Source organism: Phasianus colchicus, chromosome 8, assembly GCF_987193195.1.
Source record: "Phasianus colchicus chromosome 8, bPhaCol1.hap1.1, whole genome shotgun sequence".
In the NCBI taxonomy this organism is placed as follows: Eukaryota; Metazoa; Chordata; class Aves; order Galliformes; family Phasianidae; genus Phasianus; species Phasianus colchicus.
In genome coordinates this window covers 20,701,640-20,717,510 of record NC_143443.1, presented here as the reverse complement: position 1 = coordinate 20,717,510, position 15,871 = coordinate 20,701,640, and the positions used below count along the sequence as shown (strand labels likewise).

Here is a 15,871-nt window from a genome sequence, read left to right as displayed (position 1 = left end):
CTGATGCAAGTTGACCATTGTAACATAGCAGAGGATCTAGGTAGGAGAAAATCCTTAGTAATGCCCCAATTATAAGAAACACTTTAGTTAGAGCAGGCATCTCTTTAGGTAGCTTAATTATTCAACTTAGAGAAATCTGCAGAAAGCCAGAATTTGCTCCTTTTAGAAGTAATTGTTATGTGATCCTGTGTTCTGTTGTTTCTAGCTACTGCATGTTCTATGGGAACATCAAGCATCCCCTGAAATATGTTCGTTACTGGGAACTTCACTACTTAAAGTTTACCTTCCATTTATTCAGCTGAAAGTACGTGAACTTTTAAGAAATGTAACAAACTTAGAACAAGTGATTGTTTGTGTGAGACAAGTACAGAATTAGCTTGTGGAACCCATTCTTACCCCAGCTAACTATATTATGAAGACTGAAGTAGACTAAGGGTTTGGGATAAAGTCCCATCTTATCAAGGAAGAGGATTCTCATGTTTAGAATTCCAAATTCTTACTATTCATGAAGCAAGAAGCTTGACTGTATTACCCAGGAGTGAGTCGTTTTATGATGGCTGCACTTAAGTTGAACATTTGCTTAAGGCTATCTTTTTCTCCCAAAAGAAAGAATGAAGCCCAGGTGTGCAGTAATAAGTCATTGTAAGTAAGTAGGAGTCTCACAAGCAGATGGAAATACTCAGCAGCCTACTTCCATAGAGACTTGGAAAGATAACCAAGAAAAGCAATATACCTGCATTTGTTTAGAAGGGATGCAGTCATTCACTGCAGTTATTTTGAAGATCCTCAATAAATGCATAATAATTATATATGGAAACATTCTAATCTGGTCTTCAGAATTGTTTCCTTGAAATAGGTTAAGCTGTTGAAGAAATGCAAGCAGAACTTAAGGAAGGAGTGTGGAAGTTGCTGTGAACATAGAATTTTCTTCATGTATAGTTCCATTTATCTTGGAAGGGATAACAGTGTATTTATAAAGAAACTTCCTAATTGCCATACAGAAGTATAAATGTGTAGATAGACAATTGAATACTTTTTCACTTACAGATTATTTTTAATTTTATTTGAAACATACTGGGATTCCAGTTTTAATGGACTTTTATTATAGTTATGACAGCTCAGCAGTAATATATTATTACTCAAGTAAAATTTTTAATAGGAGTACTGTAGCTTAACACAATGTGAATAAAAGTGTTAGTGGGGTTTACAGAAGATAAACTGTAGTGATTTAATGCATCTCTAGCACGCCATCAGACTTCTAGTAGTTAGAAATATTTTTATTACAGATTTGTTCTGTTCTCATCATGTGGCTAGAATTACGACTAGTGGTGTATATGCAGGACGGTGATAGAGGAGATAGTGATAAGGCCTGGGTACTGGCATGAGAAAATGCAATGAGGATTAAGAATCGAGGCTAGGAACCTGAGGTATTTTTGTTTCTTGCTGTGTGACCTGGTTTGGAATAATTTTAAAACTTCAGCAAGATGATAGTTTTCATGGTAACGTACTGTTATATTTTACTAAAATATGTCACTGCTTCTTCATGTCCCTTAAAAGCATGGCTTCCCATTGGGCAGAAGTGCTACCTGTCAGGAAAGCTACATACCAGCGGCATTCTATTATTCTGGGACTAGGTTATGGAATCATAGAATGCCCTGAGTTGGAACAGACCCACGAGGATTATTGAGTCTAACTCTAATGAAAGAGGATTGCCAGAACTGGAGTTTCCTGCTGGAAGGGCAGGGTTTTCTGCCTTATGATGCTAACTTCTCTGGTACCCCTTCAGAACAGGGGAGAAATAATAGTACTGATATGGTTTCAACCATCTTTACCTTGAGCTTGAATTATTGCTTGTTTGCAAGCTGCTCAGAAGATCTTCAGAATTAATGCTTGTTCTTGCAGTATGTGGGTAAAGAAATGTGCTGCTGTAGAAACCGATGTGCACGTTTCTTTCACTTGGATGCCTGTGCAGGGAGAAACCTTGCTTGGAGTAGTAGATGTTGCTCCATACAGAACTTCGAGTTTGGCTGGCACACTGTAATGTCCCAGCCCTGCCCACAAGTCTGAAATGCTCAGCCTGAGGTAGGGCTGGTGGCACTAACTTCTAAAGGCTTGAAAAAACTGTCTTTGACAAACACTGTCCTTTGGTTTAGGTGATATCCATGAAAACATCACAAATGGAGGGGTATAGTGTGTTTACAAGTGATACTTATTGTTGTAAATAGTTAACGTTTCAAAGTGGCAGATTTTGAATCTGATAACCAGATTTCAGAACAGTTATGCTTGCATACGAGTGTTCTGTTTTGTATTCATATTTTGAGGCCACAGAAATAACTGACAACTGAGAGGAAATACATGCAATCAATCTTCCCATACTTACTGTTTGTGTTTTGATGAAAATTGTTGTCATTCGTATTTTAACGGAAACACCATCTGCAGTATTTTTAAGGTGATTTGTATTTGAGATTGTGCACAAAACTCCTTTACATCCTCTTCCTTCTTTCTGCTTGCCAGACTTCTTCTTAATCCAATCAGTAGAAGATTCTTCTGTTATTTGCTAAAATATTTTATATTAGTGAACCAACTGACTATGCTTCATTTACTGAGGAGAAACTGTATAAATTGATTGCAAAACCACATGAATGAAGAAGTGTACATGGAGAACTTGGGAACTTGTTAAAGCATAGAACAAAGATTATGAATGGTGGCATTGAATCCAGAACCACAAAATCCTCAGGGGTAGACAAAGCCTTGAAATGGGATGATAGCTGTACTATTTCCTTATTCGAAGCTGTAGGCATTTCAAAGGATTTGAAAGAATGATCGTTGGTTCTGAAGTTCACATACATCAGTGCAGTGGGAATGCCATTTGCTATTCACTGAAGATCTGTGCAAGACCCTGGGTGGGCCTGAGTGAATGAGGCAGTTTTGATCTTTTGTCATTAAGGATGTATTATTACTAGATTCCATTAATCCCCTTTTTAAAGACAGAGCTAATTCTGTGAAGACCTGCTTGAGGCAGAAAGAGACAAAGGTGTCACTTGCCCTTCTCTTTTTGTGTTGTGGCCGGGGTACATCTTCCTTCATAATAGTTTAGTTCAGGGCTAAAGCAAAGTTAAAAAGAAATTAGGAAAAGGTAGTTTATTCAGACAGAGAGGGAGTGTTGGGGTTTCTAGTGTTTTCACGCTAAAAAGACACCTCTCTAGAGGTGACTCTGGAGAGCCAGGTAAGAAAGAAGTAGGAACAGTCAATGATACGTTCTCTGTCAATTTTTTGAAAATATTAACAGCAGAAGTAGTTCTGAATCTTGCTGGTTTTGGATGAAAAGGCCTCTGAAATATCTCATCATTTTGAACTAATTGTATGTCATGATGCCTATTTTCCAAAGAACCCATATGCTTAAAAAAAAAAAGTAAATTAGCAGATGTACACTGATTGAATTATGAAGTGGTTAAATAGAACTTCCCTACTAAACTTCTCCATATTAGATCATGTAAGCCTTGAAGAGCTGAGGCTTGAAGGGATGTCAGGAAATCCCCCTGTGTTGAAGCAAAATTAGGTGTCAGACTCTTAACATTTCCCAGTTCTGTACCATCAAAGCTTATTGAATTTACCATAATCTGACTTGAAAGATTGTGATAGCAGTGCTGACTGGAACCAGATCCAGCAGAGGCCACCTGAAATGTGTTGCGAGCTTTTGGCCTTTGTTTAAAACTGTGTAAGGATCAATTAAATGTGATCTATTATACACTTATTATTTGAAGGAAGGAATACAGGCATAAAAGATTTGTCTTCTTTGTGTTGTAAATCTTTTTTCCTGCCTTTTAAGTAATGGATCTTTCCTTTATGATCTCTTCTTTGTTGTATTTTTATCCTATTTGTTAGTAGTAACTTATGTTGATTTTACCGCTCAGATTTTCATGCTTACATGCCTGTGTTCTGGTAGATTTATTTTTAGGATGTATTTTGATGACTAGTTAAAACTGTCTCAATGTGAGATGCTGCATATACATTCCCGTATTGGTCCTGGGTTCTCCATGTTCTCCCTGGTTTGTGCTTGGACTGTTTCTGTCAACTCATATGATGATGTGAGGGGGACCAGATGGTTGTGGTTGTGGAGGAAGACTCCTTTTTCATTGACTCACTCCTCTAGATCTGTTTATTCCCTTCCCTGAAGGAGTTCACATTCAGGAGATAGGGAAAATGCTTTGTTTAAGGTGATAGGGAATGAGGACCCAGCTAATCTGGTTGGAGTCTGTCAGCTGATTATCATACACCTCAGATCTCATTTTTAATCTTGTCCTTTTTTGCATACTTGGCATGATTGCTTTTGATTTCCTACATCTTGAAATTCTGATGCACTGGTCCTTTTTTTCTTTTACCTGATTTTTAAAATTTCTTACTGTTATTACTATTTCCTGTTTTTCTTTTTGCATAAGCATTATTTGTTTATCTTCTATATGCGTTCAATTGTCAGTTGTTCTGTGCTCTTTGAAGATTTTTGTTTTAGATTCTACTGCTCTCTCTTTTCCTGCTGAGACTTAGCGCTCTGAAATCCTTCTCATCTGCTCAAGATCATTTTCAGAGTTATGGAAAGTGTGTTCCAGAAATACTTGGTTAAAGATGGAGAGGGATAATCTTACTTTTAATGGTTGGAGTCATGCATTTCAGATGCGAGGACTCATCAGAGAGTTGATGATGAAATTACTGCTTTCAAGAATTAGGTCAGTTAGCATGAATTTCAAGTAACCGCTGAACAAAGTTTACTTAAATGCATAATTTCAGATCTATAAAGAACTGACACTGACAGCAAGATGAACTCAATCACAGGTTCTCTCAGTGCTTCTTGTCGTACACAAACTGAGGCTCTTTAAAGAAATGCAGCTTGGAGCTGGTATCTGGCAGCTTCAGATCAGGAGCTTCAGATTCTGCCTGACGCAGTGATGAATGATGGGGCAGTTGAGGGTTCACCATCTGGCAACCATTTGTGTAGCTTGAGACATCTAATACTAGATCATGTTTAGATAAGTATTCTAGAAATTAGAAAAAAAGCCTCTCTAACTTGACATGGGTGTATAAATACTGTTGTTCTTCGAGATTTTTTTTGCTGTTGTTGAAACACAGACACTGGTGGTAAATCTGAGATTCTGCACGATGCTTTGTGCCAAGCAAAATGTTGTTATAACTTGCCTCCAACTGTTCGAATAGGGTTTGTGCACATCTTGAATGATTTTTAAGGGCCTAACTATTTCTTCATTACTGTTCCCTGTGGTTCCTTGAACAGAGAAGAGATTTAGAAAACTGATGGTGACACATTGTTGTCCTGTTCTTACACTAGTCTGTTCTGCTTTTTTTCTGAGATAAGACACTAAGCTAAAAACTAGTAATGTGTGTGATACAGGATAAAAGGGTAAATTAAAGAGGAGTCAATAAATGTGGTTTTCTTACTCCTTTCAAGAACTTTGAGAAAAACACTGAAGTTTATTTATTTCATAAAAAAGACCTGAATAAACTCATTTTTATAGCTAATGTGCAGTCATAGTATACAAACAACCTTTCTCATGAATCAGTTGTTTCCTTAAGAGCTTAAGCTGAGATTACATTGTTTAAACACAGTTTTCTGCGTGGTATGAGATAATGATTTACAATTTTGCATGCACTTAACCCGTGCCAAAATATTCCACTAGTTTACTGTTTCCCAAGAATCTCATACTCGTAGGTTACTTATAGCATGTGCATTGCATCCGCATTTACTGATCTGCTGAAACTCAATTTAGGACTAATGGTCACCATATACACAAAACACGTAGCTGGAATAGCATCTCAGCACAGCCTTTGAAGAAGCAGAGATTTTCAGGCAGCTTGCATTTGCCCTTCAGCTGTCTTGAATTACCTTTCATCCCACTCTAGCAGCACTTTGCCCGTGGAAACCATTGGTATGCGCCTTGTTCTCTCACATATCTGTCTGTCAGTCCTCCTTTTTCTCTATACCCTTGGCCCCTACCAGGCATTCACCCACTTCTCCGTAAATCTACCTCAGCATCACGAATACTGAATTGAGTTTGGCATCTCTGGCAGCATGCAACTTCTGTGAATAATCCTCATCTTTACTATGAGGCCCGTAGCCCTGCTTTGCCATTGACAGAGTTTCTGCTTCTTCCCGCAGTGCAGCCAGCATCTTCAACTGTTGAGCTAGTCATCTTTTCCCTGACAGCCTAGCATCTAAAGGCTCTTCAGTGTGCCACACTGTGTGACTGTTCTGATCCTTTAGATACCTTTACTTAGGCTAAATAGCACAGTAAATCTTGGCATACTCTATTATTTTCTCTGAAAAAGAATTTCTGTTGATTTCGAAAGGAAATTAACTTGAATAAGGAATTAAAGGTTAAGTTGATACCAGTTTTATAGTCTCTGATTATTCTGGCAGTATGTTTTACCTTGTCTGTGTGATATTTAATCCCGAATAGCTGGGGAATTAGGAATTATTAAGTATTATTTTTAATTGTTTTTAATACTAATTAGAGCTGGCTTGAAATTTTAGTCTTAAAGTGTATGCAGCAGTGGAAAAAAAAAGTAGGCAAATTGGTTTTGTGTCCTGTGTTTTCAGGCTTAATATATTTTGTGAATGTGTGTGCTGAAAGGTCGTCACGTTGTTTATTTTCATTATTCCTATGTCTTTGTTGGCTGACCTATGAATCCAAGATGATTCACTAATGCTGGATCTAGTTTCTTAAATTTTTACTTTCCTTTTCTGAGTAGAAGGAGCACATTATGTTTCTGACATAACTTGAGCCTTGTAAAATGAACCAGTGTGGTTATTAATGTATTTCGTCAGCTAATCTACTGGCTTTAGGAAATATTAGCATGTGTTGGATAGAATGCAGGTTCAATCATCTAGTTTGTGTGCTTTTATATGCAGATTTAGCTGTGAATTCAGTGTGCTTTGAGCTGAATGTGCGACAGGAAAATGTGGTTTCAAATAATTTTATATGCAAATGCACTTATATATTTGAGGTTTCTATACAAGGATCTAGGCTTTGGCTACCCATATGCAGATATGCAGGTAGAGGAAGGCATAGGGAGTGAAAATTCTGCAATTTTACAGTAAGTTGCAAAGTACTGTTTTATTGTTTGAGCCGTGAGTTCTACACTTGATAACATTTATAGCACTATTAGCATACTTCATAACATGTCTAATGAATTCCAACAGTTTAAGGAATTTGCTGGGCACGCTGAAGTGAATTCTGTTGATTACAGTGGAAAGCAGAAACTGAGAGGAGAGTAATGGAGGACATATGAAACCCTTGTCATCTGTTAAACAGAGCTCAGTTTGAGATATTTTTGCAGTTGTCTACAGATCAGAGGCATTATGCTTTTTACTTGCTGTTTTATGAGATTTTAACATACCCATGCATTAGATAGCTTTTCTCTTACTCCGTGGTTTTACATTCAGGGTGGTTTTTAGACATCATAGCAAGCATGATCTAAACTCAATCAGCTGTTGAGATGTGCGGTCCCTACTAAGCAGTTCTGATATTTTATTTCTGTATGTTTGAGTGATCGCTTGACCACAAGGCAAATCAATTTGGGTGAAAAGGGAAGTTTCCTGACAAATCCTGTGGCTGAATCAACTTAACTGAGTGGAGCTGTGGTGTCAAGATGTGTGAGGGGAAGTAATGGGGACTTGAGGGCCTGGAGTGCAGACAGGAGGGAATTTGCCAGTTTAGGTGATGGCCAGATGCTGGATAAACATAGCTGAAACATCGAACTACATTTTCAGATTGCAGAGATGTGTAAACCAGTTGAAGCAGGCTTTTCCTCTCTTCCCAGTGCTGTCTGTTTGCTGTTGTAGCACAGGTGTTCCCACAGCCATACAGAGACTGGATTGGGAAAGTGATCTAGCTGTAAAGATACTCAAGCAAAGTATTCTTGAGGTGGATCAGTTTCCTATCACATTGCAGTGGCCATGAGAGGATGGGAACAGCTGGATGTAGACACAGATATTCATAAGCAGACATGAGTCCTGAGGAAGTGGATTTCAGACAGACACATATAGAAGAGCGATGCTGGTGGATAGGCAGGCATGTAGCCTCTGGAGCTGGAGAGAAGTGTGACCAAAAAAGTCTGTGATGGGGAAGATTTGGGATGAAATTTTCTAGCAGAAGAAGAGGTCTGATAGAAGCAGTTTGGAGTCTGTATGTGTGGAAACCGATCTCAAGAGAGACGGGAGAAGGAAGTTGAAGGAAGCTTTTGGGAAAACCCTGGAAGAACTATTTGGGCCACTGGATGAGCTTGGTGGGCAGTCTCTGGGATGTAAGTTGACCTCTGATTTCTGCAGTTTTGTGTTTGAAAAAGCAAATCAGCAATGTGATTTTTTTATTATTAATATTACAATTTTAAAGTTTCTCCGTTAAAAAATGATGAAAGAATTTCAACATACGTGGTTGTTTTTGTGATCTTGAATTCACTTACACAAACTGTCAAAGTTGTGTAATGAGGTTGATTTTTTTTTTTTGGTCTTCTCTGAGTGACATCGTTTAGTAAGGATTTCATTGATCAACTAGCACAATGAATGGTATATTCTTTGGAGTAATAATCCATTCCGTTAGTTTTTATTTCTGGCCTAGCAGTATTACAGAGAGTATTTTTGTGAATATTTTTCAGTTGCTTGTATATTCATTGGATTGCATGGAATTTTTTGGCTGCAGACAGGAAGGATGAATCAATAGACTGAGATGTTTAGATAGATGAAAGAAATCTTTCAAAGGATACTGAAGACTAAAATATGCATGTTTTGTATCTGTTATGAAGTATTGTTATTTTGTATAGCAACAAAAAATCATGACTAAAATAAAGATCAAGAAGCAGCAGCTGCGTATTAGCTTTTTTTTTCCTCCCCTTTGATAAGCATTGCTGTATGTAGATATAGGCTTGAAGAAATAAAATCAGAGCATTTCTAGATAAGTTGCTCTCAGTTTTCTTCAAGTGTGTGGTCCTAAAAAGTTATGGAAGTTACTATCTAGGGATTTGACCAAAGAGGAAAAAAGGATAGGAAATGTTAGGATAAAATTATTGCTAAGATTCTTGGTTGTTTTGTTGTTTTTTGTGTGTGTGTGTGTTTTTTCTTAAAAACAATCCAAACAAAAATTTATGCTCAAACCCAACAAACAAACAAAAAACCACACTATGAAATATTTAAAGTGAACAAAAATGAAATTCAGGATACGACTTTATTTTATAGAGTCCATCATGGGATACAGACTTCAGGAATTGCTTAGGGGTTGCTTTCTTAACACATCTTCTCTACACTTGTACTGTCACAGGATTTTATTTTATGGGATGTTTTGTGAACTGTATGATCCTAGTTTAATTCCTGCCCCCGCCACTCTCCAACTATGCTATTTCCTTCTCCACAACTCTTCCATGAACTCCAGCTTTTATTTTACTTTCTGATGATAAAACTTCCTCTTGTCCAGGATTGGGCACTTCCTCCCATCCTCATGCTGCTCTGGCACACACACGAGTGTTGTAATGTGTGGAGAATGTGAAACTTGTGGCTCTTTGTTCTGTCAGTGTCACTTTCCTTTGCAGCTCTCCCTCATCTCTCTTCCGTTGTTACATCAATAAAATTGAAACCTTGTTTTAAGGATTAAATTGCATTGTGGTTTTTTTTTCTTTTGTATGCATTAACTATAATTACTTTCTGAATGAAAGAATGGTAGCAAACCTTACGTCATCCTATTTGTAGCTGAATGTAACTTTTCATTAAATGTGTTTTTGCTTTCTCCTGAGATGAATTGCAGGAAAACTCTTGCATTTAGTTGCACTTCAGCATTTCATTTTGTGAGAAAATGGCATATCAGATATCCTGTTAACTAAAGCGTGCATTTTATCTTTTGATTTGTGGCAAACTAATTTTGGATGAAGATCAGCAACCAGGATGAAAGCTGATATTCTAAGATTAAAATAAAATGTTAACCAGAGTAAATTGAGAAGAGTAATATAGGCATAGTAATAAAATAGGTTTTACTTGTCAAATTGGTTTGATTTTTAAGCCTTCCAGATTTTTTCATCAATGTTTTAGTATTTTAACTTACTTTGTCTTCCTGCTTGTCTTTATCGGTGATAAACTTATGGCAAAAAACTGTGTTTTGTTCATGGTTGCGCAGTAACACTGTAAAGGTTACTGAGAACAAAAGCTGCATAACACCAAAACAATTTCTTTTTGTCATAACTGTGGTGATGGACTTTAAGCCATAGATTGTATTTAAAATATGTATGTTTTTTCTTTTCTTTACAGAAAACCTCAACTTTTTGGATGTGCTATTGAGTGGATATATCTTTGGCATGGATTATGTGTTTGGTCTTCTACAACCTGAGGCAACAATGTATGTGCTACGTATGATAGAAGAATTAATTGTAGGAAGAGACAAGTTGAAAGGCTATACTACATTAAGAAGCTGGTTTAAAAACATTTCCATTTCTTGTCAGTAACATACAACCAAGAGAGCCCTGTAGTCCAACAGTAAAATAACAACAACAAAGTTGTTTCTTTTTTTCCCTGGTTCAAAAAGAGCAAGTAGTCAGCATGTGTTTTATCATGTGTTTCTTGGTTATTTAGCACTGACTCTTTCATTATGCAGAAATAATGGAGTGAGGATTTGTAGACACTCCCTCCCCACCACACATTCAGCAGCTAAAGACTGTCAAGATGACCTCTGAAGAGTTGGCAGCTTCTGTTCTGGTCTCTGTCGTGCAGGGTAAAGTGATACCTGCTCAGTCAGCTGGAGATGAAAATACTGAAAATGCTTTGGACACCAGTGTTATAAAAAGACACACTGCCAGTCCAGGAAGGCAAACCACACGCGCTGTCTCATATTTACACAGGCTGGAGGAAGAAAGTCTTCAGGGCTCAGTGCCCAAAATATTCACTTTGACAAATAAACAAATGACCGATGACAATATTAATGAAAGCTTCTGGGAGAGGAACAACGCCATCTCTGATTCAGTGAAATTTCTTAACATTAACTGTAACATTGTGCAGAAAAGCTACAAGAGCAATATTCCATGCGGTCAGTTATATAAATCTTGTGGCCCTTTAGCAGGGGGAGACGCGTGCCTAGAAACTGGAATTCCTGTTTCACTGGAAAGAGCTATGCTTGCTGAAATTCAGTTTAAAATGAATGGACCTTCACTAAGAAGCCAGACAGCAGCAAATAAGAGTGATGGCAGTGATACTGATGAAGTAGCCTTTTTTCACTTTCATTGCGCTAGTGAAAGGAATATATCGAAGGCTTTGTGCAAATTGCACAATGGCTTCATATTGAATGACTGCTTACAGCCAGTAAGTGTTGGCAATAGTAGCACTACTGGCTCCCCGACATGCACTTGCACGTTAGTGGAGTTGACAAATAATTGTGAGAATGAAAATGGGCAACACTTGTATGATGACACTTTAAGGGATAAGTACTTCTGCCTGGAACGAGCACCACGAAAGGTTAAAGTGTGCTCGGGTCACAGCTTCTTTGGAAATAACTTTACTGGAAGGATGCCCTCAAAGCCCTTTCTGAGCCATTTTGAAGACTGCAATGATAACTGTGAAGAAGAGATGGAGGAGGATTTTTTTAGAAACAAAAAGGAACGTTCCACTTTATTAATAAGACGTTTCTGTAAAAATGATAAGGAGGTTAAAAAATCAGTTTATACTGGAACGAGAGCGATTGTTAGAACTTTACCTTCAGGGCACATTGGAACTGTTGCTTGGAATTACGTTGAGCAGAGGAACAACAACAGTGGCTTGAAGCGTTCTAGGATTACAACAGAACAGCCAACTATAATTCAGAGCTTAATAAAATGGGAATTTAATTCCTTTCTTGAGACCTCTTTATGGTATGAGGTAAGCTTTTCATAATTTGTTTGTTTGCACTTACAAGAGTCTTGCTAACAGAATGACATTTCATTTAACAAAATGCCTTCAATTAGTAAACATAGTAACAATAGGATATTTCACTTGGCCATGCTGAACCTTAGGTTGAACACTATTTTTCAGGAAAGTGTCTTTTCCTTAGAAACTCATTTGAGTTTAAGATTGGCATGAGGGAAAATGCATAATTTTAGATTTATATTGAAGATATAACTACATATATAGATATGCTCAAGTATAAGCGTATACATATACAATGTGCATTTTGTATAGATACACATATGAATATGTATGAATTTCTGTGCAAATACGTATTATTTATATATAAGCATATAACATACCTGTATATTACATATATGACATTTAGTTTATATATAGAATATAAATTTATATTTATACACATCTGCATGTACAAACAAACACGTGCACATTAATATATACTATGTTACATACAGAATATATAGGGCTTATATATGTTTTAAAAAAACTTGATAGTATTTTTTTTATTATTGATTGGTATTAACATTATAATCATTTCCTGGAATAAATTGTATCTAACGGTAAGTGCATAGTGTTAGATCATAATGAAAAATAGTTACTCTGAAAAATATAGTATTTTCTCAAAATTGCAGATATTTATAATCCTTCTGTCTGAAAAAAATATACACACAGCAGTTCAATAATATATAACAATGCACTGTTATAGCTCCAATTTTTATTTTCTTAAGAAATAATACAAAATTTTCTAAGTTTAGAATTGAAATCATAAATGCCTAAAATGTTATTGTGGAAATAACATAGCACATCCAGGATATATTATTTTAAATAGTGAAAGATTTTCTGTGGTGGTAGAAATAAAGTACTTGTCAGTGGATTTTATAAAAGGGATTTTGGCTGTTGGTACTCAAGGATTAATCTGAAATGTGACTACTGAGAAGGAAAAGAGTAAGCAGGATGATCACAGCAAGAGAAACTGCTTCAGGAGGAGTAAGATGAGAAGTTCCTTAGCTTAGCAAAATAGAGGGTGTGATTCTTTGTATGAATAACATCTGGGGAGAGGAAGATAACCATGGTAAAGGACAGATAATCAGCTATGCTTATGAATCGGTCCTCAATGCGCTTAGGTTGAGAACTGGAAGAAGCTTCTAGCAGTTAGTGATGAGACTGTGGAACAGCCTTCAGTAGGACAGAAACAGTGGAAAAATGAATTATGTTGATGGTGGAATTTGTTAAATTGCTGAAATGGATTGCGTGACATTTTGTCAGTGCTACGGTTGAATGGACTTGATGGCTCTGGAGCTCCATGACAGTTTTGCCCTCCTAGTATCTTTCAAAAAATATTTTTCCATTTAAATAGGCAATTGAAAAGCTGCATGAATAGATCTATATTATTTGTTTTGTGCCAGGTGGTGGAGGTTTATGGCGCTGCTTATTATTGTGGTATTTACTGTTCTAATCTGTGAAAGCACAAACTTGCTGGCACAGCGCGTGCACTGCGTGGTGCGTGGTCACACTCCCATGAAGGAATTAATATGAGCCGTGTACTTATCTTACACAGTATCCACTCAGTGTGTTTATATTTTCTTTGTAAGCTTTTTTTGGAGGAAAAAGGGAGAAATTTTGTGGCTGAGGTCTGGGGTTACTTCTGTTCATCTAAGTATGGAAAGGTGAGGATGTGTTTAGGGTTCTTCATGGGGCATTTCTGATGTGACTTGGGTTTCTTGGCTTTTAATGTGCATAAATGTTTCACCACTTCACACCACTGGCACACCATATTGAATCGTTTTAGGGGGTGAGGCCATTAATTAGGCAGTTTCTGTAGGAGTACCTTTACCAGCCTAGAAATAAACATGATGTTCTTGCTGAATAATTACTTAAGTAGGAAACATTCTGCTATAGTAGAGGATTAACAGACACAGTAAAACAATCTGTCTGTCTATAATGTGGAGGGTGTTTTCTTAAAAAAAAAAAAAAAAAAAAAAAAGTTTTAAAATGCACATTTCTAGGTGTTTTTTTGTTTGTTTTTTGTTTTTTCCAGGTGGTGACTATAAATACTTTTCTTCTTATTAACCCCTGCATTTAATCTCTTAATGTATAATATGAATCAAGTATTTGTTCTGTTTCCTGTGATTTTACTGTTGTGTTATTTCTGCAATAATATTTCTGTGTTTATGGCTTATATTAGCCTTATAGATATTTTTACACAAACAGGGAAATTAAGTCAGTGGATGTGACAAATACACAAACCTGTTGTACATACGTGGTGGGTTGAAATAATTCAGTGAATTATGATCATTTGTAGGAAGCTTTCGTACCAATAAGTAGTAAATGAATATAGTAATCTGTTCTTCCTTTCCTCTTATCTCACCCTTTGAGCATGCATTCTGTTTGGAACAGCTAAGTGAACAGTGCTTCTGTTCTTGTGGGGGAAAAAGTCAGAGAAATTAAGTTTTCATAGCAGTGCTGGCACAGCATGGAACAATAGAGACCTTTATGTTTTAAGTAGGAAAATGTGGCTCTCATTTGTGCATATCCCTTACATAAAAATTCTAGTGCTAATCAGGGAAAGACACTGAGCTGTTTTATTGCTATTTATTTTTACTTTCTCTACATAGGGAGGTGGGTCTGAGGCTTTGGATTATATAGAAAATACGTATATTTTTAATGTAGCACATAATTACTGTGTATAGATAATTTTAATTAAAATGCCGACTTGTACTCCTATGAACTTAGTTTATGCACTGTATGTAGAGAGAAGATTTATTGTCAAATTATGTTTTTAAATTTTGCATGTAGTTTTTGCAACTATATATGGTTGCAATATATATATAAGCAAGTTTTACCCTGATCAAGAAGAGTTGTCGTATCTGAAGGACATTTACTTTTCAGTGATGGAGCAGTGAAGATGTGCAGGCTCCTTACAGTAGTCTGTTGTAGAAGTGTCCCAGATATGAAGAATTTGCCATGGAAGAAAACAGAATGTAAGCATTTGCATTAGCTTTGCTTGGCCTCCCGCAATGCAGCTGCTCCTTTAGCTCAGCTGCCTCATACTAGCAGTGTGTATAAGCTTAAAAGCCAGAGTTTCTAGAAGCACTGAATCACCTGTGTCTGTGAGATGTTTGGTTCATAGTGCCGAAGTCTCCTCCTTTTTTCCCAATGTGCTGCTGGAGTGGTTATGTCGTATGACTGGAGTGGCCACTCTGCCACTGACCAAGCTGCTAAGCTCTTGAGTCCAGTTGGGTGACTCCCTCTAACCCAGTAGGTGACCTCAGGATCTCCAGAAGGCAACTGCAACAACGTAGTTGCAATTTGTAATAGCTGCATTCTGTAGCCAGGGTAATTTTGCAGGGCCAGGACCATCTTTGCTGTGTGGTTACATTTCTGATGTCAGTAGTTTGGGCTTCAAGAAGCAAGAGTTCTGCTGGCAGGCTGAACTTTGGTCAGATAAAAGTTAGCACAGTAACACATTGTCCACCCTTTATAATGGCTTAGGCTCTATTGTCCTGCTGAATACCAGTATAGCAACAATTAAAACTTAAATTGCCTGCACATTTGCTTCCACATAGAAACATGAATTTTAGTCTAGATTTATCTTCTGGGAAGATTTCATACTTAATTTAATGATCTGCTATGATAACTCAGCATCTGTTGTTGTTGTTTTTTTTTTTTGGTGTGTGTGTGTTTGTGTGTGTGGGTGCATGGGGTTTTTGATTCAGATGAATGTATTGCAAGGATTTTTGATTACGTATGGCTATTTAAGGATTCTTATATTAAGAATTCTACTTTTCCATAAAGTTGATCTACAGTTGGTGACATCTCTTAACAAAACAATTAAGGAGGGAGAAAAGGTTTTGTAGGTACAAAGTTTTTATTGTCCTGTTAATTAATGTGATATCTAAAATAGTAATCTTGGATAATATTTTAAATTATACGGAGTCAGACACAAAT

The 15,871-nt window shown here is 36.9% G+C and overlaps 1 protein-coding gene across 4 annotated transcripts in view; it reads left to right on the top strand.

Annotated features, from left to right (window-relative positions):
• The window catches only part of PLCE1 (phospholipase C epsilon 1), a 145,854-nt gene that overhangs the window by 12,769 nt on the left and 117,214 nt on the right, over window positions 1-15,871 (top strand). For all 4 annotated transcript variants that reach the window (XM_090145214.1, XM_090145215.1, XM_090145213.1 and 1 more), the window contains exons 2-3: window positions 10,301-10,388; window positions 10,644-11,896. In XM_090145214.1, coding sequence (XP_090001340.1) covers window positions 10,712-11,896 — 1,185 coding nt within the window. In that variant the 5' untranslated portion in view covers window positions 10,301-10,388; window positions 10,644-10,711. The remainder of the gene's footprint in view (window positions 1-10,300; window positions 10,389-10,643; window positions 11,897-15,871) is intronic.